Source organism: Python bivittatus, unplaced genomic scaffold, assembly GCF_059951505.1.
Source record: "Python bivittatus isolate LINGU-HERP-01145 unplaced genomic scaffold, Pbiv_v1 ctg000480_np1212, whole genome shotgun sequence".
In the NCBI taxonomy this organism is placed as follows: Eukaryota; Metazoa; Chordata; class Lepidosauria; order Squamata; family Pythonidae; genus Python; species Python bivittatus.
In genome coordinates, this window is record NW_028277075.1 from 19,695,316 (window position 1) to 19,718,961 (window position 23,646).

General features: G+C 35.7%; 1 protein-coding gene across 1 annotated transcript in view; it reads right to left on the reverse strand.

Annotated features, from left to right (window-relative positions):
- The window catches only part of AQR (aquarius intron-binding spliceosomal factor), a 50,665-nt gene that overhangs the window by 22,529 nt on the left and 4,490 nt on the right, over positions 1–23,646 (reverse strand). The window contains exons 5-23 of the mRNA XM_088145415.1: positions 23,282–23,402; positions 21,920–22,060; positions 21,233–21,301; positions 20,623–20,723; positions 19,700–19,776; positions 17,696–17,760; positions 16,135–16,251; positions 15,527–15,640; positions 12,656–12,759; positions 11,551–11,653; positions 9,946–10,066; positions 8,148–8,289; positions 7,562–7,740; positions 5,563–5,730; positions 4,483–4,652; positions 2,843–3,084; positions 1,879–2,019; positions 1,114–1,183; positions 472–582 (exon numbers count right to left, since the gene is read on the reverse strand). Coding sequence (XP_088001541.1) covers positions 472–582; positions 1,114–1,183; positions 1,879–2,019; positions 2,843–3,084; positions 4,483–4,652; positions 5,563–5,730; positions 7,562–7,740; positions 8,148–8,289; positions 9,946–10,066; positions 11,551–11,653; positions 12,656–12,759; positions 15,527–15,640; positions 16,135–16,251; positions 17,696–17,760; positions 19,700–19,776; positions 20,623–20,723; positions 21,233–21,301; positions 21,920–22,060; positions 23,282–23,402 — 2,356 coding nt within the window. The remainder of the gene's footprint in view (positions 1–471; positions 583–1,113; positions 1,184–1,878; positions 2,020–2,842; positions 3,085–4,482; positions 4,653–5,562; positions 5,731–7,561; positions 7,741–8,147; positions 8,290–9,945; positions 10,067–11,550; positions 11,654–12,655; positions 12,760–15,526; positions 15,641–16,134; positions 16,252–17,695; positions 17,761–19,699; positions 19,777–20,622; positions 20,724–21,232; positions 21,302–21,919; positions 22,061–23,281; positions 23,403–23,646) is intronic.

The following is a 23,646-nucleotide window of genomic DNA, read 5'->3' on the forward strand; positions in this document are numbered from 1 at the left end:
GGTGGGCCTTTTCTGCTGTGGCATCCACATTGTGGAATATCCTCTGCACTGAGATGAGGCTGGCTCCATCACTGTTTTGTCTTCCGAAGGTCCCTCAAGACCTGGTTGTGCCATCAGGCCTGGGGACCCCAGGGGACTGGTGGACTAGTGAGGTGGCTCTGTTATTATTAACATCCCTTTGCCCACTACTTCTTTTTCTTAGCTTTGTTTTTATAGTTTTTAATGTGATGATGATGATGATGATGATGTTTTAGGTATTTATTAACTTTTAGCTTTGTTGTATGCCACCCAGAATCACTTGTTTTGTGAGATGGATGGCTACATAAATTTGACAAATAAATAAAATAAAGGAATAAATCAGAGAAAAAGCCTGCTTCTTTTCTAACTGGGCCATTTGCAAATGTTGCATTTCTTTTTGAAACTAAAATAAAGGAAATTCAAAAGCAATAAAGGAATATATGGTTTATTTACCTGATTGGAATGTGTGACAATAAGAGTCCTCTGCTCAGGAAAGTTGTGATAGAGGTTAGATATTATCTGCACTGCCACATCAGTTTTACCTGTACCAGGTGGCCCTACTACCTAGGGAAAAAATACATAATGTATTTGGCATTTTACTCACTTGAGGAAGAGCTGCTCAAAAAGTAGACATTTCAGAATAGTCAGAACAGTAAAAGCCTTTTTAAAAATGAACCTATCACCAGAAAGAACATTATTTAGGAGGAAATAGAATGTAAATACTCATTGGGAAGTGAAAACAGACGGAACAAAAACACCAAGAAGTTCTAGATGTTGGACATGGGTTTCAGCCAGGGTTTATTGTTCTCTTATGATTTTCAGCTTTCTGGTTACTACTCTGTACAGATTCTATTACCCAGAATAAAGGGTAAACTCCAATTAAAGTCAGTTTTAGTAAGTTGGCACAGTAATAATTATTGCTAGAAAAAAATCCAAAATTTAATTCATTCCTTTTTTAAAATTTCTAGTGAAAAATATGAAATCACTGCTAATGACCATATTGAATATTTGGCACCATTTAGTTTTACATATTTGGTAGAAGAATGTAGAATTCTTCTTCACTAGCTGTTAGTGAAGAATATTATTTGTTATTACCATTGTCAAACCAGGTTGCATTCCTGCACGGATCGCTTCAATCTGGGTATGAGTAAATTGAATGGTATTTCTGCAAATTGAATAAAAATAAATTCAGTTAATCCAGGGCATGGTATACTAGTTCCAATTTACACTGATTTCTTTAAGATGCTTTTATACTTATTTTTATCGTATTTATCCATCCTTTTAGTCAAAGAAACTTGGTTACTATATCTGCTTTCTAAAGGAATTGGGAAGAGGAAAGAATCTATGTATAGCAAGAGAAATGAATTCCTACTTTAAGAACTAATATAATATTACTCCAAGTCATTACACTATCCTCCTGAAATTAAGTTATAGGTCCCCATATGTAATTAGGGTACTGCAAGCCCACTGACTTAAAGAGCTAATTTAATCTATTTCAGAAGAAATATTTTAATATCAAGCTTGAACAGATTGAGTATTTATTGCTAAATGTCATTTTAGCATACATGAGTTCACATACCAATAAAATTACTTCACTAAAATATCTAGAGCAATAAACAATATAACACTATCACAAATATTAAAGTTGTACAAAGCAAAACAAAGTGACTCTGCATCAGCAGATTTACTGCAATTAAATAATGACATCTTAAATCATATTACAAGGGTAACTCCAGACCATGTAAACACGAGTCCTTGTTTTTAAATTGTTTAAGGACAGCATTACTCTAACAAACATGCCCTCTGCTTGACTCAACCACTCCACTGTCATGTATATTCTTTCACAAAAAGCAATATTACCGCTTGGGTTGATTATATGGGTAAGGCCCTCTGTTAGGGATGACATGTGGGTCAACAATTAATATTTTAGAGCTTTCGGTACTTTCTTCATCACTCTCTTTCCGTTTCTTTCCTGTCTCATTTCTGACTGGAAATGTTATCCTATTGGAAAAAAACCACAGTCCTTCAGCTTTAAATGCTGCTTGATTGTTAAAAGACCATTTTAGACATGGAATAACCCTCCTAAATGCTCAGAACCATATTGATCTTTGCAGGAAAAATGCAAAGACAGTATGATACAGGAAAATTGTGTTCTAGAATGACTGAAGATCAAGGGAGTACATTTTTTAAAAATAATTGGTTCTAAGGAAAGAGACCTGAATCAAGAAATACAAATATCTATATACAAGATAAGAGTTGCTGGAGTCAATGGCAATACAAAATAAACAATCTTTTAGGGGAGACAAAAAATAGGGAAAGCAATTAAAAGCTGAGACTTCATACTAATAAAGTAGAAATTAAGGGAAAATTAAACAATTGCTTTAGAATCACTGGAGAAGAGTGCCTGCATTATTGAGCTCTTGAGATACAATGGGCACAAAACGTACTGTTTGGAATCTCCAGAGGCAGAAATGCTAGGAGACTAGCGGGCTTCCTTGTGCAGTTGGATGCCTACTCTGAGACCAGACTTCTGGACTACAAGAATCAGGGGTCCAATCCAACAGGGCACTGCTTATGTTCTAATGAAATTGTTCTGTACTTGCATATTTTAAGTTGCTATACTTGCATATTGCATTAATGAATCGAGTTAAAATCAAGATGCCCCCAGAAATTATCAATCTCAAAGAGATCACAGAGCTACATCTTCCAAGAATATAATACCTGCATATTTCATCAATGGATAAAATTTTAACAGTGCCATTCTTTTAATGAAAGATATGCTTATATAAAGACATTCAGATTTATACGAAGTAGAATATCTCACCTGAATGGTGGAATCTGTAATGCCTGGTCTTCCACAGTTACTTTAATGCTATATCCAGGAAAGCTAGCTTTTAAGTGATTAATGGAAAGGAAGGTATCATTAAAATCCAAGCAGGCAATCTGATTTGGCATTTTTGAATAGTGAGCGCTCCCTGGATCACCATAACCAAGGATAATGTCATGCAGCCAATCAGGAACAACACAGTCCGTGTTCATCAAATTTCTTATAGTCTCCAGAACAGCCTGTAATAATTGATAAAATGCATAAGTAATAGATTTATCATTCAGTTTTAGATATACTCATATTTAACTGTACATGACCTATTCTGGCCACTGACAGGTGGTTTTAGCCTGGCTGAATGAATTACATTTTCTGCTGACATCAGCTCATAAAAAGCTTCTTATTGATCGTTTTGCTGCTGAAGACATGAAATTGTTCTGTACTTGCATATTTTAAGTTGCTATTCTTGCATATTGCATTAATGAATCGAGTTAAAATCAAGATGCCCCCAGAAATTATCAGTCTCAAAGAGATCACAGAGCTACATCTTCCAAGAATATAATACCTGCATATTTCATCAATGGATAAAATTTTAATGAAATGAGTCTTTTGTGGATTACATTTTGCTTCTACTTTCATATGCGCTGTTAATACTTTCGATCTTATGGATATTTCTGCTCTGAGAACTATATAAAAAAGTGTTCAGAAAGCACAAGGAGTGAAATAAAATGAATCATTTTAAATTTATCATTTTCAGGACCACTGGCACATACTCTAAGCCAGTGCCAGAATGCAGTAAAGGACTGGATGAGGGTCACTGCAGTAAACTGATATTGAATCATGACAGGACGGAGCCTCTGTGCTTTCACAGTTGTCATACTTCTTTACCCTAGCAGTCAACATAAGATTTTTACCACTTTTTCCCAGAAGGCTCAGCAAAGGAATCATGCTTTTGCTATCTACTTGATAAATTATTCAACATTTGCCATTAGTGAGAGCAATTTATCTTATTTTCTCTTATGTGAGTAAGGAGGCATATAGCAACTAAAGGATAACAATCCTCTAGGTTGCAATTATCCTATAAGGAGGTTGAACATAATCAATTGGTTTAATTTTAAACATGAGAAAAAAAAAGTGAAATTAGAGATACTGTCAAGCCATTTCTGCATTATCTTGATGCCTGACTGTAACTAAATTGCAAATAGTCTTTTAGAACTTCAAAGGAAAACAATTTACAATAAAAGTCTGAATAATCTTTTTTTTTTTTGCCTTTGAGGCAGTTTAAAGCCATTTTGCTTAGAAAACGCAAACACCATTTTAACATATTTATTACAATGCTAGCAATGGAAACAGATGGTTCTGTGGGATATACTTGATTATTTGTCTGGGAATTTCACCATCACTAAACAATGCTTACTTAGCATTTATTATTCTACCATCACATTACCAAACAGATTTAACTGGAAGTGGATATTTAGGTCTATGTTATGTTTTCACCATGGCTGATAGCACAGATTGAACGGAGACAATTGCAGTGCAAGGAAATAACTCTAACTGCTTTCTTTTAACGTGTGCTTAAACAAATATTCTGGAGGGTGAAATACAAACTACTTGGGCAAAGAAAGCATATTACAACTTACTTTAAAATTGTTTTCTTTTGGTTTTCTTCTCATTATTATATTAAATGTTTCATACACATCTTCTGTTCCACTTTGGATAGTACTGGCCATGTCTTGTTGATATTGATTAGGATCCAAGAACACTCTAAATGTTCTTGAGTCACCTTTAAGTCTTGGTTTGGGTTCTGGCCCTGTTTGAATTGAAAGACAAATCAAATTTAAAATTGGTCAGATACAAATTTTAAAAAATCGTAAAAATATTTGAGACATCAGTTCAGGCTGTAGCCAGTCCTTTCCAACTTATTCCACCTTTTGCTGTTTCTTTCCCCCATGCCGAGCTCTAATATTGTATAAAATGACTTCCTTTTCTTTATCACAAACAATGATCTGCCTTCTGAAAGGAATAATACCTTCCTTGCAGAATGACTCCTGTCAAAAGATATATTTTGTGGACATGTATCAAGTTAAAATGCATTGTTCTGATCTCAGAAATGTTATGATGCTGTTCCAACCATTCCAGAAGTGTTGTAAATATAAACCACACTGTTTGGTCTGAACAGTATTGCACATCCCACACCTCTACATTAGATATATCTCACTATCATTGTTTGCACGGGCCGAGATAATGAATTTGAAATATTAGTTTCAGAGTCTCAACATCACCAAGAATATGATGAACAATATACCCTCAAATGATAAGGTAATACTTCTTTCACAGCCTTATTCTGCTCCTCCATATATTCCCTTACTTTAAGAAAGTATATTTAGTTATTTTTTTGTTATTTTTTTCTCCTTCCACTAAACAGAGATTGATCCCAAGTATAAAAGCAACCAATTCAAAACTCAGCCAATGGCAATAGCAACACAAAACAAAGTGAAGAAAGCCTGGGCTGACAAAATCAATCAACCCCTTCAGGATGAGTACTTCTTTAGCTTATTTGGAAGTCCTCATTAAGGGTTGTGCGACTGCTGCTACTGGACAGGGAACATGTATTAAATGGCATCACTATGATTACAGTTTTCCTCACCCACCCACATGGTTAGGGATGAAATTGCACAACTATAATAAAGATTTCAACCACAGGTTTGAAGCTATCATACCCTCTTCAATGACACGTCCCTTATCATCCAGCATGCCCTGGATTTCACATCCCCTGACATAAACAAGGCCAGTTTGTTCCACAAATGGCTGCCTTCTATCAAACTTGGTACCATAAGGCTGTGTGGGTCGGACAGTAATTAGAAAGCAGACATCATGTTTGCGCAAACCTGAATGTAACGAAAAAAAAATCATTTTCTATACTTTTAAATAAAAATGTGGTTTAAAAGAATGTGACATAAGTCCATGGAAACAAAGTCAAAATAGTTTTGAAATAACATTTATGAAGCTACTCAGTAAAACATTATTTTTGTATTTGGGCTTTCAGCAATGTGCTTTTATTTATATAAATCTATAGACCCCTTCCCAACCAAAGGTCTCAGCCAGAAATGTTCAGCTTTACAAAGGAATCTATGAATTTTGTTTACTGTTCTCAGCTAATCAATTACTTGGGATGGTTTCTCTTTCTCCTCCCCTTCCCATTAGTCTTCTGGTACAGATGTTCATATCTAGATCCTAGATCTCCTCCCCAAAGTATGTAATTCTTTGCCCCATAGCAAAGACTTTTTTTCTCAAGGTTACTAGGGCAAGCTGTTATGTGCTAAAAATCAGTGTAAATATTCAAACAGCAATGGATGCTGATTTTAACTTTGTTGTAATTTGTTATCTCTGGCATTATAATGTTCTTTTCATTTTTTAAAATTTCTTGTTCCCTTGAATTCTTAAGGAAAATCCAGAGAGAAATATATTAAATATATAACTACTATAGCATGAAATACATTATATTACAATCACATTAAATTTGTTCTGTGGCAACAAGATAATCTATTTAAATTCACAAAAAGATGATCTGGATTTAAATTCATCAGAACATAATTTGGATTTTGATAGGAATCCCCCCTCTAAAAATGTATATATCTACATCTAGTTTTAATATGGAGCATGTTAACAAGGGCAACACATATGTATTATATATATATCACGAGGAAGCACAGCTTGCAAGTCCTTCTAATACAGAGAAGCAGAGTTATCTCAATGTTCCTTTCAGTTTTTATATAAACATCTGTCATTACCTTCATTTCTACAATCCAAGTTAGTTCAGCAAGATTATAATTTTTATTAATGCCCATTAATTTATGTATTCATAGTTTGAAATCACACTATCTTGGAGAAAAAATGTATTGCATGCCTTCCTTCAATTCTTTTACAGTTTCTGTTGATTTTGGATATCTCTTTGGTTTATGGCCATCTAGCAAATGAATAAATATGTTCATATTATTCTCCTATTTAATTAATTTGCCTTTTGGTAGATGCAGGAAAGTACAATGGATCATGACACAGAATTAATACTACGTATCAGTCCTATTAGCCATTATAACTGAACAGAAAATCCCAAATTATATAGAGGGCATCAGTCCTGTCCCCATCATTCTTGAATATTCTAGTTCTGCCTTCTTTACCCCGAGGGCTTCCTTGTTATCCTGTTAAAGCAGAATTCTGGATTATGAGAAAACAGATATTAAGCTGATCTTCCCATTTAACACAGGAAAGTAGGAACAAGTATAAAAAGTGGAGATAGACATAAGCTATTCTGTGACTTAGAGAAATAACATCTGAATAGCACTACTGTGACAATAACTCAAACGTTAGTCTTATGAAGGTAGATATTGATCCTTGATTCTTGATAAAGGATTGTAAATCTGGAAATTACCTATGTTTTACAAAATTTCAATTATTTTGTAATGTGTATATGATTTGCTAATATATGCAAACAGAAAGAGTTAAAAATCAAAGAGTCAAAAATAATCTATTCACGACTTTGAACATTTCAGTTCCCTATCTGAACATAACTTAATATGAACAGAACATATTTAACATTTGAAAATTTGTAACATTCACATATTTTACTTAATATAGTATAATAATTTTTTACAAGTTTAACATTCATTTGAAATAAATTAATGGCCTCTTAGGGATTTGAATTTACATACTCAGACATACCTTCCCATTCATCTTTGATGTTATCTCTTATGTTCAAGTTAACTGTAACATCTGCACGGACTCTCATGGGCCAATTTTCTCCTATGTTTGGCTTTGCTACCTCTATGATGGTGAAAGAGACAATGGGCTGTGCCATTCGAGCCCATCCACCAAAGACAACACCACCATATTCTGATTGCCTAATGACCAAGACCAGAAATAAGAGGCTGTAAACCTTGCATTTAGACACAGAAAAACCCCTCATTACAAACATTTTATTGAAGTTCCTTGGAAATATCTACAGAAACAAAGAATTAGAAAGAATCCATGGCCTTCAAAGCATGTTTCCATCCAAACAGCACCATAACTAATCCACCCAGTTGAGTAATTATACCCTTTCCCATAATCTGGTCTGGAAAGTTAGCTTTCTAGGCGAAGATAAGAATAAAATAACTAGAGTGAACTCCAGCCAACATTCATCTAATTTACTTAATTTCTCATAGCTAAAAAAAAAAAAAAAAAAGGAACAAAGGCAAAACAAAAAGCATCACAGGCATGGGAAGTCCTTTTTAGCACAAATCTTTAATGTAATCATTGTGTAAGTTACCATGGTTTCATCCTACTGACACTATCTTCAATGTCTTGTCTGATTTCATATGTAGACTCCAGACGAAAGAGGTTGAAATTTCTCAGGAGGTAATCATGAAGTGTCAGAAACTGTAAATTCAATTTTGGGAGGGCGAGGCAGCCTAGGAGAAAAACGGTTGGGGGAAGAATTTATCACTAGTTTCTTCTGGGAACTGTATTTTTATATTAAATACAGAAGCTGCAACTCTATACTATTTGCCAGCAAGCAAGTCTCACTGCATTCAGAGGAACAATTTCTTTTGAGTAGAAATTCAGAGGATTACAAATCCAAGGCAGAGATCTAAACTTATTTTGCCACATATGAAAGGATACATACTGTTCATAAAAAGGACCCTGGTCAAATAAATACTCTTGCTGAAAGAAGTGGAGCAAATTACATTTATTGATTTCCTCTTTCCCTTGCAATCTGTGTTTGAGTCAGGAGACTGCAGGCACCACCACTACACAAAGACATGTATTTGTACTCCTAAACGCACCCAGTTGAATTGTACTCAGTTAGTCTAGACCCATATTCTAATGTGCATTTGTAGATAATATTACGCATACCCCCAACCTCAGTTTTAAATTAAAAAGGTTAAAGTTGTATGGATTGGGTCTATACTCCAATGACCCAGTGCCCATTTACTGGAGGAGGAGCATGCTATCCACAAAGGGAAATTACTCTTATCCAAGATTTAGGATACCTAAATTTACTTCACAGTGCATATATTGAAGAGGAACACTCTATAATTGTTCCTCAACACATGAATAAAGGCCTGGATGACAGAGCCAAGAGTCATAGTCAAACTCTCTCAGATTCTCTTCTCCCATAATTACTCTCTGTGTAAAAAGTTCCATCATGCAATATTCCAATTACTGAAATGGAGTGGTTCCAAGTGTTCTGTAATGGTTTAACCTGGAATAGGCTGATCTAAGGTAGAACCAGTTCTAGAACACTTAGAAGAGTCTGGTCTGAGGAATAGCCCATTTCAGCCCTGAAACATTCAGACTGGCCAATTCATGTAACGGAACATTTTGTAGACAGTATGTGTGTTTATGGACATAAGCTTTCAATTACTATATGAAAAATCTCTTCTAGTTGTATGTTTTAGTAAATACATACATGCATCACCCTTTGAATTTGAATTCCTGTTTTCACTATAACATCATAAATGAAATTCATGATTGCAGTAATAAAGTATTCCTTCCTATTTTTAGAGAGCCATACTTTCCTTCCCAAGAGGTCTTTAGCACAAATCCTAGGTCTTCATAGGCTAATGAAACTTAATGAACTCTTCTAAGGACCTTTGGGTTACAGAAAAATACTGAAAAATAATTAAATATTCTTCACTAGTTTACTCTTCCTTTTTATCCAACTTGTTAGCTGTCTCTCTTGTATGTTTTCTAGAATATAAACCCCATGGGAAAAAGGAGGTAACTGTCATCTTTCTATCTGAAAGCATCTTGCTCATTGGAAATGCAACAGTTAATAATATTAATAATGCAGATATACTACAACTGTTTCAAGCACAAAGTGTCTTTCACTAGAATTAATCTACTGATACAATCACATTATTAGTACTATATTCCAGTTCTATTCCTGCTTTAAATCTTTAAAGCCCTACTTGGTAAGTGTCTCAACAAATTAGGGAAGACAGCTAACCAAAGGAAATAGGATGGAATGCCTTACCCAGAAAGAGTTTCGCCTAATTTTTAAAATCATTTTTATAAAGTACCTTCTTGTATTTAGAAATCTAAATCTATTCCAGCAACTTTACCTTCTCCAGAATAGTATTCAGTTGGGACAATATTTTCATCCCAAATGATCTTCTCAGTGGGATACAGAGGCATCTGATTAAGCTGCTGAATTTGAGAAATTCTACGTTCGTGCCGAGAGACCTAGAAACAAAAACATCTTTATATGTTTGCCAACTGCTAACAGAACAAATGTTCAGGTGCTGGAATTAACCTGAAAGCACTAAACAATTTAGCCTCTCTCTCGCCTATCATAAACTTATCCCAATGTTAAGTTCTGTAGAAGAGGTTCTTCTGAAGATGTTCCTACTGTCAGAGGTTCAGTTTTCTGGCATGTTGCCTATGTTACTCCCAAGCTAGGGGATAATTTGGCACCACTCTTTAAAAAGAAAGAAATCTATAAAGATGCATCTGTTTTGCCAGGCTTTTAGCTGTTAACTATTTCAATATTACATTTAATTTATGCTTTTTTTTTTTTACATTTGAGTGTGTGTGTGTGTGTGTTTTCTCATTTGTCAGCTGCTTTGAGTATTGTTTGAGTAGACAGATGGAATACAAATTGTATGAATGACTGGACACAGAATATATTTTTGATAAACATATCAAATATAGACACATGTGTACACAATGCAGTTTACTGGAGATAACTATCTCCAAAATTACTAGTAGTAGTTTTGACTACACTTATTATAAAGAAACGGTAAAGAACTGGGTTCTTTTAAAAAATGTATTTCTCAACAGTTCACTGAAAGAAGCTAAAGAATGACAGCACTGAATAGGGCTTGAGCTGGCTTCAGAGAACATGGCAAACATCCACTGACACGTTAGCAACATTGTAGAGAGATTTGGCTGACGCCAAATAGAAGAAATTGTTTGTAGTGACAATGTCACACAATACTTAGCATGACCTCCATGCAATACAAAATGTGAATTCAACTATAGCGTACTGGCAGCTTGTCTACATATTAGCTTGTGTATCTTTAAATATATAAGAAGAGCATTATCAAATCACTATCTATTCAAACATCTTGTTTCCAAAATGGTTAACAAATTGTCCTCTCCCAGTGCATGCTGCCTTTGAAAATGAAGGTAGCCAATAATTAAAAGCTGTCCAAACTTGTAGCTATATCCTGTGAACATGATTCCCATATTTGAATTGTGCTGGGTGAATTATTTCTTTCACTTGAAACATACATTAATTTCTTACACTTGAAACATACACTGAACTAGGATTCTATTGCTTCTACATTTTTCAAATAATTCTGACAATTCTTTGTACTACTGAGATTTTAACTTCACTTTTTATATTCTGTTCTAGTAAGTGTGTTCATTAAACATAGGAGTAGAAAGGCAGGATAGAAGCTGAAATAATACTGATAACGATAAGCATATGGTATTTTTATGGATGCTACAACCTTTTGGACTTTTCCTTCCTACCACAACTTATTTACACGGTCTGCCCATCCCCAGGTCAGTCACTGAATGACCATCTGAAATAACCCAAAAAGCTATAGTTAGAAGAGAAAATCTACCACCACTCGCCAGCCTGTCATGAAGAGACATACCTCCCAAAACGGAGACAAACAAACCTCAAAGAATTTATTTAAGCAAGAATAACTTTAATTTACCAGTAGTTCAAGCAGAAAATATTTTTCATAACTTGTATTTTCTCCTTCACGTAGGGCTTGCAGTAAGCAGAGATATGATGCCACCTGGTGGAGCGTATCTGGACTAAACAACAAAGCAATAACAATCATTCAGCTTTTATAAGAAAAACTGGACTGCTTATTTTAATATTTTTATTTTCATTTACTTCCATCATAAAAAAGAGACCAGGAATGATCTGCTTGGTCCAAGGTTTTGAACTAGTAAAGTTACATTTTAAGCGAAACCGTCAGTTTTCAATTACAGAATGCTATGACAAAATAACCTGCTTTGCATACAGTATTAAGCTAAGATTTAGTATTATGTACATAAGCAAACTCATGCACAACCAGGGAAGGACTCCCAAATTAAGATTTACCTGTTGCAAATCTTGGTTTACCATTATGCTCAAACAGAAGGCAGTATGTTTAAACAACTGCTGGTTAATCAAAACAGAAATAATGAATCTAGTGTATACAGCTAGTTTTGAAACTGACCAGAGTTATAGCCACCATTTTTAGTTCAATTGTAAAGACAAGCCAGATCTTGTATAATGGTAGTCCTCCAGCCAATGGAAGACATGGGAAGATCTACTTGAACATATTCCAGCTTATGCACATTATGTGAGATGCTACACTGTGGCTAAGAATTACAGGCATATCAGACCATTATCATGCAGATTGTTTTTAAAACCAGCAGATAAATTACACTACTTTTGGGGCATATAAGCACTAGACCTGTGCATCGCAAATAATAGAAATATTTACACAGGATATGCCTTTTGGAAATTATAGATATATTCTCCACCCTTTCCTTTTAAACACAGCTACTGACCTGCTGCCCTAAATAGACAAACAAGAGCTCAGTTATATTCTGAACAGTAGGGCTTGTAAATATGGGTCACAGAGCATTTCATTTAAGCAATCATTTCAGCCAAAATATATAATAAAATAGTCAGGTTTTGGCTTAAAGAGGAGGTCAGTCATTGCTTAAATAATCCTGATCATCATGAAAATCAAGAATTTACCATTAAATGTCTACAAAAAGAAAAAAAAACTTAATCAAAGTATAATGATAATGATAATGTACCTTAGAGGCCCAAAAAGCTTTATCAGAGAATCACGTGTATCTACAGCTGATACATTTGAGAGGGCAAAATTATAGAGTTCTGGGAAATGTGCAAAGGCAGCTCTCTGAAAAGCAACCAAGAATCAGGATTAGAATAAAAAATTCTTATCATCTACATAATTTGCAATTTAACAGGACAAACTGCAAACCTCTAAGAATTAGCTAAATATCAAGAGCAACTAAAGCAATGCTTATTATAAGCCTGTTTATTGCTAATTTTACCACTTTCATCTTTATTTATAGTACATATTTATTGGATTTATTTATCACCCAATTGACTATGGCTCTAGGTGATATACAACATCCAAATTAATAAAATATAATGACAAAATATAATAACATAATAAAATATAATATAGATTAACATCCTCTTCTAATCTGGGAAACAGCATGCACACTTTGTTACCATATATTATTTTTTAAAAAATCATCAAATTACTGAAATTGAAATTGAGATGCTATTCTTCCAAAATGCAACTCAATCACAATTATTTAATAAGTAGTTTATGAAATATGAAGATAATCTTTTTATCTTGTAGAAAAACAGTAAGATGAGAATTAACATTATGTTCTAGCAGAAGCAGAAATAAAACAAAATGGTAAATCCCATCAGGGTGGATGGAGGAGTGACTGTGTGGATCCATGAGATTGTCAACACTTCCTCACATGAGGACCAGCTCCCAGCTGCCTTGAAGGAAGCCATAATGTGGACTTTGCTAAAGAGGCCATCTCGCAATCCTGCTGTTTTGAATAATTATTGTCCAGTCTCCAACCTTCTCTTTTGAAGGAAGATTGTTGAGACAATAATGATGGATTGGTTGTATAACACCCTAGAGGAAACTGATTATCCGAACCCTTTTCAGTCTGGTTTCAGGCCTGGGTATGGGACTAAGGCGGCACTGGTTGCTCTCTTTTTTTCATAATATTTTATTAAAGTTTATATATATATATATATATATATATATAAAAAAAAAAAAAGTTAATACAAAACTAAGAGACCTACAGACAAAAAGAAAAAGAGGGAAAGAGAGAAAGAGAGAGAGAGGGAAAGAAAGAAAAATATAAAAGATGACTTCCCCCTCCCTCCAAACAAGTATATGCATTAACAGTAACTTAACACCTTCTCTCATATTACAGAAAAAAGCCCTCTTCGTCCCCTTTCCCACCCCTAAAGAGCACTGGTTGCTCTCTTGATGACCTCTGTAAGGACCTGGATGGGGATAGTGCACCTCTCCATGTTCTTTTAAACCTTTCAGTGGCTTTTGATACTACTGACTATGGTATCTTACTGGTATCTACATCTATGGGGAGTGGTACTGGAGGCATTGTCCTGCTCCTTTCTCTGCAGACAGTTTCAGTCTATTGCAGTCTGTTCTCTGTGAGCAGTCTCAGTCCGGGGGAGGATAGGTTGGCCCAGTGGTCCCTCACTTACAGGGTACCACAGGGGTCACCTTTTGCTCCCCACCTATTTTTAACATCTATGTGAAACCACTGGGGGAAGCCATCAGAAAATTTGGGGTACAGTATACCCAAGTATATATTGCTACTCCAGGCTGTGGGGTAGATGCTACTGATATTCTACTCAGATACCTGGAGGCTGTTTGGGTCTGGATGGGAGAGAACAGGTTCAAATTAAACCCAGACAAATAAAGTTGCTATTTGTATACCAAAGGTTCTCCCTTGGTGCCCGTGTTATCCCTGAACAGACAGGCAGGAACTACCTGCACAGGAGCAGGTTTCTGATTTGGGGGTGCTTCTGAACTTGTAGTTCCTCCTTGAACAGCAAGTGAAAGTGCCTAGAATGGCCTTTGCCCAGCTTTGGCTGGTACACCAATTGTGTCCTTACTTGGTGCAGGAGGACCTAGTGATAGTAAATCACACTCTCATCACCATCTGCATAGACTTCTGCAATGTGTTTTACATGGGGCTGCCTTTAAAGACTTCCTGGAAATTACAATTAGGCCAGAATGTGCTGCCCTGTGTCTTAGTTGGCTCTCAATGTTATACCTACATTGAAGGCCCTGAACTAGTTACTGGTTCAGTTCGAAGTACAAGTTTAAGTGCAGGTGTTAACTTATAAAGCCCTTCATGGCTTGGCACTTGGGAATTTACAGCACCACCTCTTCCAACCAGATTTGACACAGCCTGTTACATTATGCAAGGAGGGCTTCTTGTTCTCCCACATTTATGGTGTGTCAGGGGAGCCAATGCTAGAAGGTGCTGCTTCTCCATAGTACTGCCAGTACTATGGAATGGGTTCCCCACTGAGATCAGACTAGCTGCCTCCCTGCCAGCTTTTAGGTAATTATTAAAAACTGAGCTTTTTCAAAGAGCCTTTCAGGAACAACACCTGTGTCTCCTTAACCTTACTATTTTTATCTCTAATGTTGATTTTCCTTTTGTGATTTGGATTCTATAAAGTTTTAATTCTGTTATTACTTTTATTATGACAGATTATGTAACTGCTGAGAGTCATGAGACAGTGATGGGATAAAAATAAATAAATCAGAGCTTTTAACTGAGATGTAGTTCAAAACAGCTTGCACAGGCTCTATTTGCATTATGAATATGCCTGTATCTAGGTATGATTCAGATTATATAGAAGCACCAACATACATTTCTTATGAAATGTAATGCTACAAAAATGTTTGCATTTCCAAAACTTTCTGTGCTTTCAGTTTCATATCCTTTTATCTTTATATCTAAGAATCAATGATATATAGAATATAATTAAAATCTGTCTCCAACAGAAAAAGTTTGGTGACTGCTATAAAAATCTTTAATAAAAAGCAAACTGATAGAAATCTTGGAGAAGTCTGAAGGTGTAATTACCTGGAGGGAAGTAATTCTATCATAATGAATTGTAGTCATTTCATTTTCAGTCAAAGCATTTCCAGTCTGATCATTAATTTCAAATCCAGTGTAGAATTTGAGCATGTCTAAAAGCTGAAAAAAGTCACATAAGTAATACGCAAAGCCAAATAAAATACAGTAAGATCAAGAAAGTTACATTATGTTATCTGTGCAGTTTATTGACTGTTCAGATATTCACTAACTTGGTATGGTTTGTAATGTTTAAGTAATGTTTTAAGAATAATGTGGCAATGCAAAATATTTAGAAAACTTTCTGACATTAGATTTTAAATTTTTAGGGCATGGAAGTAGTTTTAAAATGGATGTTTAACTTGAAAATTGATAATCCAAACACAATTAGCTTTAACCTATTTGTTACAATGCAAGCACACCTTATTCCCTCTCTCTATAATCATCACAAGAACAATCAGAGGCAGCAAAGGTTAGCCGTAACTGCTGAACTCCCCAAATTCCTATCAAGTGTTAACAGCAAGTGATGCTCACCTGCCAGTTCTCACCTTTCAGTTGCAATACTACAATCCTTCATGATGTTCAAAGAAATTCAGTAAAATAAAAGCAAGCCTCACCTGGCAGAACAGATGTCCCTCTTTGACCCTTTTGGCTAGGCTGGATAAATAACAATGTACAACTAGGTGGGAATCGTCTAGTATAGTATTGAACCATCGCCGTGTTGGAAGCAGAGCCTAAAATAGATAATGTCACACTGTAGTATGTTATGCAAGTCCATGTTTGACCACATTTATTACTAGAAGACTAGTTAGGATTTAGTGCTCATTAAAAAAGGGTGATTAGTTTTCATAAGTCTTAGCAATATCTACTCTGATGAGTTAAAAAAAAAATGTCCTGCTCAATCATTTCTAATGGGCTAATTTATGCAGATATAAAGTATTCAGACTTTTAAAACTGTAATAGAAACTGAATTAATATTATCTGATAAAGATTGTAGCTGAAATGAATATCTCTTAAACTGAAGCAAGCACTGTTTTCTTGGTTCAGGGTCATACTAGCCCTTAAGTATAAGCTTACCAGTCTCAAAAAAATAGACTACATCAAAAAAATACAAGAGGATAAATCCAGAGGGGAGGGGGATAAACTACAATACAGCACTGGGAACTATACAGGCCTAGTTTCTAATTATTTCTATAATGGGTGTTGCTATAATTTTTATTATAATTCACATGCTGAAAGCATTTCAATTTTTTAAAAATAAAAGAAGGCATTAACACTTGGAATAATCCCTGGTAATGATCAGTGCATGAACCATTTCAGCATTTAAAACAATAGTAAAGAAATCTAAGAAAAATGCAGCAAATACTAGCATTTATGTCAATCATAATTTAAGACCAATGTTAAGATTCTTTTTCATGAAATAGATGCAATAAAATTATGTGCCATATTGGGGGGGGGGGAGGTTTGTGTGTGTGTGTGTGTGTGTGTGTGTGTATCCCTCTTATCCCTAACCTATTTTTAAAAGCAGCATGCACGCTTCTGGTTACCAAATTTCAAAAAGGATATTTTTGAATCAGGAACACAACAACAAAATGATAAAACATATACATAAAAATATAAACATAAAATATTTATATAAAATATAAAAATATAAATATAAATACAATGATAAAACTATAATTTACCAAAAAAAATATGGGTATAATTTTATGAAACTACACATATTGCATAGTAAGTTGAGAGATTTTTTTCTCCTTCTCACAATATTAGAATGAACATTGCACTTAAACAGCTTGAAAGTCCATTCAAAACATATTCTAGTTCTGGGAGGAGAAAGAACTTTGCCTACAATTCACAAAAGCTACTCCCAGTGAATGAGCAGGTAATGCTAAGCTAGACAATCAGTACCCTTACAAAAGGCATCTTTCCCTCTTCAACTATTTATTTGTTAGAATTCTACCCCACCTTTCTTTCAAGAATTCAGGCTGGCATTCATAGTACTCTCTCTCTCTATTTTTCTCCTTATGAAAAATCCAGAGAAAGTATAACTGGCCCCAAATCACCCAGTGAGATTCCATAATTAAGGGTGGACCCCAAAAAGACTGTAAGTAAGCTGGGACTTGCTACAGTCTAGAAGATATTGTAAAAGAACTGGCATTTGCCTTATAATTGATTTACCTCTAAATCTATCATGAATTCAATGAATCTTTCACAGTAACGCACTTTATCCATACAGAGAGTATCTAGAAGAAAACAAAGACAATTATATACTATCTCCTCACTTTATATAGATACTAATCTTACATTTAGATGTTATTTTCCACCATTAAAAAACTTGATTTCCTAAATTGCTACACTTGGAAATACTCTCAAAGTTAGTTTGTGGACAAAGTAATGTCAAAAACAACCTTTACCAACTTCTTTCCCCCGTTTCCCCATAAATGTCTATGGCCACACTTTGTAAGGGTGAGGAGAACTGTAGCCCAACATGCCTTAGTTGGGTACTGTTGGACTATAGTTGAAAAAAACCTTACATGGCTGAATTTTATCAAAGGATAATGTTATGTATAAGGACACTGATGAATGGGAAAGACTGCAGAGAAGAGCAACAAAGATGGTAAAGGGTTGGAGACTAAATCCTACAAAAGACACTTAAGGGAATTTGGTATGCTTAGCCTGAGGAAGAGAAGGTTAAACGGAGGCATGATAGCAGTCTTCCAATACATGAAGAGATGAGCAGAAGGTGTGGATTTATTCTCCATAGCACCTGATTGCTGTTAAGTAGTAGAACAGCCTGGCTCCTAAAGTTGTAGGTGCTCCATCTCTCAAGGTTTTCAAGAAAAAAATGAGCAGCCATTTGTCCAGGATGGTCTGAGGATTCCTGTACTGGGCAGGCAGTTATATAAGACCTCCAAGGTCCCTTCCAACCCTATGAATCTATAGCAGTGTTTCTCAACCATGGCAACTTTAAGATGTGTGGACTTGAACTCCCAGAATTCCCCAGTCAGCATGTCTGGCTGGGGAATTCTGAGAGTTGAAGTCCACACATCTTAAAGTTGCCAAGGTTGAGAAACACTGCTCTATAGGGTTGGAAGATTATTACAAAGCCTGTGTAATATTATATTTGTGATTATATATTGCTATAGTAAACATTCAGAAAACTTTTTGGATTGAGGACTATATCCTCAAGAATAGCAAGCTTGTCAAAGAGCATGAGGCCAAAATGAAAAGAAGCAGAAGAAGTAGATCTTAAATGGCTCATAATAATCTCCAAGTACTTTATCATAGTTTAACAGGGTATTTTATCCTCATAAAGCAAACTTTAAAAAGGGAATTGAACATCTTAGACTGTTTAATAGCTTCTTGATGTCACTGAGCATGCTCAGTCTTCATCTGCTTTCTGCAAAGAGTTGCCTTGTTTAATATTTTGTACTATTGTATTCCTCAAGGCCCCCTGAGCATGAAGCCATCCTTCTTCTTCTTCGTTTATATGCTGCCCAACTCCCAGCAACTCTGGACAGTTTTAAATTAACCCCATTTTCTGCATTTACAGCTTTACCACATAAGCTGGATTTTCTCAACAAGAAAGCTAAAATGTCAGAGATTAGTTTCTGGTTCAGTGTGTAATAAGAATACAGCTCTTCTCTTCTCATAAAAAGTGAGGATTGGCAGAATAAATCTGGAAAAGTCATTTCCCAGGATACACCAACCTTTCCTGGGACCCTCTAAAGGCTTTAGACACGTTGGCTGAAGCTGTAGTCCCAGGAGATGTGGAGAGCACTAGATTGGGGGTGGAAAACTACTCTGAAGAGCTAACATTGCATCCATAGAACTCTGGGTCTGTGGCAATCCTGTTCCATGCTTTAAGCCACTGGCTTGGTGCCAAGTAGAAAAAAAATAAAAGGTAGAGGGCACTAATTAAAGACCTCTCAATAACCTTGCCCCATTCCTCCATTTGAGAGAACAGCTACAAGAAAATAGGGAGAGGAGCTCAGGACAACAAACAAACACTAAGCCCCTTAGCATTTTTTCTTCTTACTTGGGATTCTTTGTCCACTGCTGAAGAATGTATGGGCCACAAGTGATCTTAGAAAAATATTTCGTTAAATCTTACTAATCTACTTTTGCTCACTAAGCCACACATTAAAGAAAGAGGGTGCCTCACACATATCAACTACATACCTGAAATGGGTATCGACTTTAATACAGAGATAAATTTCTGGATAAGTTGTGAAAGGAATTTTCTTTCCTGATATGTCCTGCAATATAAAGTCAAAAGAAAAGCCAGTGGAACTCTGTATAAACTGTCATTTGAACTAGGGATAGCCCTATCTCATCTATGGCTTTGCCGTAAATGCAGTTTATGGCAAGTCAAATAATGATTGTGCTCCACTCTGTGCCTATACTCCAGCAACAGCATGACCCCAGAACTTGAATGTTTACCTTTCTAAACATTCTAAAATATTTCTATTTTTCAAAACTAACCAGACTAAATGCAGCAAGGGACTTCTTTCATTAGTGAATTCCTCTAAGTTTTATAAACTATCCACAGTGTAATACATTCAACAATACACTAAAACCACTGAGTTATATAAGGCATGTATATGGACCGCTGTATCTTATCTTTCAACATAAGAAAAAAGAGGATGTAAAAATTCAGGCTCATCTCAAGGACAATGCTTTCTCAAATTTTTGCTTTGTCTTAATTTTGCTGGGAAATGGCAGAAGAGAGAAAAACCTCAGTGTCCATCCTTCTCACTTTCTCAAGAGAAGTTCCAAATCATTACATATTTCTATGTACATCCTGAATAACTACTTAGGCAAAAATATTTTGCTGAATGGATACATTGTCTATTATATAAGAACAGATAATTACAATCTGCTCAGAGCCATTTGGCTGAAAATGAAGACTGAAGCTAAAGCAAATTTTCTTTAGACTGGCTTTGATGCAAGATACTAGGCCATGGAGCACATGCTTTCACCTTGTAATCCTATTAAATGTGGAGTTACAGCCTGCCCAGCTCCTGATTTCTCTCTGCAGCATGGTTTATAAATGAACTTCCACCCAAGTTCAAGAGCTGCTACTGTTAAACTGTTAAACTTACTGTATTCGTGTATTTTCATCCATTTTCTCATCATTCTTCTTGATCAAATTCCAAAATTTTCTAAGCTTCGGTGTCTTTTTCAATTCAAGTTCTAGACGAGCCTAGAATTGAGGGATGTGCTTTAATTTTTCAGAATATCACTACTGCAACATTCACACTTACCTAACTTCTATGTTGCTATTTTTATTTAAAAATAAGTAAAAGGACTTGTTTGTCACCATAATACAAGGTAAACCAAGACAATGTGAAACGTAAGCAATGGCTTATGGTTTAGCACAGAGTGTGAACAAACCAATTATAACTTATTTAACAAACTATGGTTACATAAGTGTGTTGACACCATCAATGAAATTTAGTTTTGTGTGCCTTACTCAGCAGACATGAGAGGGGAGAGGGATAAAATACAAAGGAGCACTGAGAACCATATAGTATGCAATAACCATTGGTGGCATTTGTCTATAAAAGCTTAAGTCACCACTGATTTAGGACAATGTAAATTAAAAGCAGAAAGTTTATCTATCTGTACCTGTATCGTAATCATAGATATGAACATTTCTATCTATACCACAAGGTTCTGGACACTTGGAATCCTTTATCTTAGACAACTTACAGGCTGCAGCCCCATCCACATTGGGAGGGAGATGAGTTGCTGGATTTGCCCTCGGATCAAGTCCACTTCCTGTCACAAGAAATTAGAAAGGAATTTGGGAGTTTATACAGGTTTAGATACATTATATAGGCTAGGATACTGCAGACTGTATTACTGAAGTTTAGCTATTCCCTTTCTTGCTGCACCTCTTACCTGATACATTTATGACTCACAAGAATAGCTTTTAGTGGGAAAGTAGGAAAGCACAATTTCATGAACAGAAGTCCCAAGAAAGTCAATATTCTGAACAGATATTTAAGAATTTCAGTCTACTTTCTACTATTCCTGACTTGCTTCCAAGCTCTAGATTCTATATTATTTCCACAACCTCTTTGACCACTCTACTAACATATTTACTTTCAGTGCCTTAAAATATTCCTTTAAGCTTCCCTGTAGTGCAAAAGTTTGGAGGGAGAGGATGGATTTTTGTTGCTGTTGTTGTTTTTAGCCTTGCTGCCTTCTGATCTTAAAATGACAAGTTAACAAGAGCTTAGAATTACTGGCATGACAGAGTGCAAATAGGCAACAAAGCAGGCAAGCAATGCTGACAAAGAAAGAGGCTGTAATGAATTAGTATTACAATAGGCAGTATTTCACTGTATACGAAAAGTATCATTAATTGTAACAATCTCTGAAAAATAAACTTACCAAACTGTTGAAGCAGTGATCAAGGAAAAGCAAGAGTATTGTCTGCTCTTGCAGAGTGATTTCACTGTCATTCTCTGCCAAGGAAGCAGCCAGTACACGTTTGAAAAAGAATGGAAAATGCTCTGGCTTCTTCTTGAATGTCTAACCAAAAAACAGAAGTAGAAGCAGATTGTCAGAAAGTTTAGATGGAACATCTTTTGGGGAAAATTGAGAGCGATACAAGCTCTGTTCCCACCATCATATTCACATGCTATAACAATACAAAAATCTTATTCCTAATTTCTATTATTTCAATGAAAGATGAGAACATGCTCCTCATAGGCTGAAGTATAAGGTCTGCATAGCCAGCTGCAGACCTGTGACAAGGAGAGCTCCCAACCGCACATAAATGGATATTCTTAACTTGTGCTGAACATGTGAAGATCAAGGGAAGGGCAACACACAGAGAATTGGGCCAATAACATGGGCTTAACCTCTGCACTTAACACTGAGTCTGCAGCCACAATCAACTCAGCTAACACATTCATCTCACTAAGTTTGTTCCTCCCTCAACTGTTACCTGGCCACAAGCATCCTCTCAGGCTGCAGCAAGTAAAAAGGGAAAGTAAGGCTAGCAGGAAAGGCCAGTCTCCCCATGTCTTTCCTTTCCCTCCACTGCCATCTTTCAACATCCATTCCATCAGACTGCAGGGGAAGGAATGCTGGGAGGCAACCTGCTGGGGAACCAGAAATGTTTTGCTCCTTTTCCTGCTCGACTGTTTTATTTTAACAGTGTTCTGTTTTCTTTTTGTGTCCTGTGCAAATCATTCCAAGGAGGGCTTCACTTATGGCAATGCCACATGAAGTACTGCTCCTCAAAAGCTCAAGGTGGCTGTGTCCTCCTAAAGTGAGGCCAATCTGAGGACTTTCCCAGACCATCTGCACATGCTCAGAAGAACTTCTCTGTGAGCAAACATGGAAGCATACATCTGTTCAATTACATAAGGCTGAACAAGGGTGAAGTTGCTTTTAATTTCCCATGCAGTAACCATATACAAATGAAAAATTATATTACTATGTTTGACAGGATAAAATTGCCATTAAATTCTAGCTTTTGTTAAGTAGCAATACAGAGAAAAAGACTTCAGCTGCCAAAACAGTTCTTTTCACATTGTTCCTGCTTCCACTGCAAACTTTTTCAACTATCCACTGTTATTTTGTAATAGAAGCATATAGCAATGCAAAATATAGTGGCAGATGGCTTCAGATAAGGAACAATCACTGTATTGTATACTCTGACATTTGATAACTCTTTAAGTGGTTAAGGAGAAACATGAAAATTAAGAATCAAAGTTTCTGCTTGTTATAACAGAAGTTCATTACCTCCCAAGCTGGAACATTTTCTCTGAACTTTTCATTCACCATACAACAGATGGACATCAAGTAAGCCTTGCTGGACAATTCAGGAGCATAATTCACCCATAAGTAATTTTCAAGGTACTGACTGCAATGAAGGTAAAAGTAAAAGAGTGACCATCTGTCTTGTATGTCACTGATCAGGGGATCAGCAGTGCAATTTTTTATGAAAAACCCATCTATAAGCTTTGTAAGTAGCTTTCAGTGTTACCTTCCAACATAGCTCATTGCAGCAAACTTATTAGTGCCAATTGGAACAGTTGAAGAATGCAAGGCAGAGACATTTTACTTATACTAGTACAATACATACAATATACCAGTACAAGCATTAT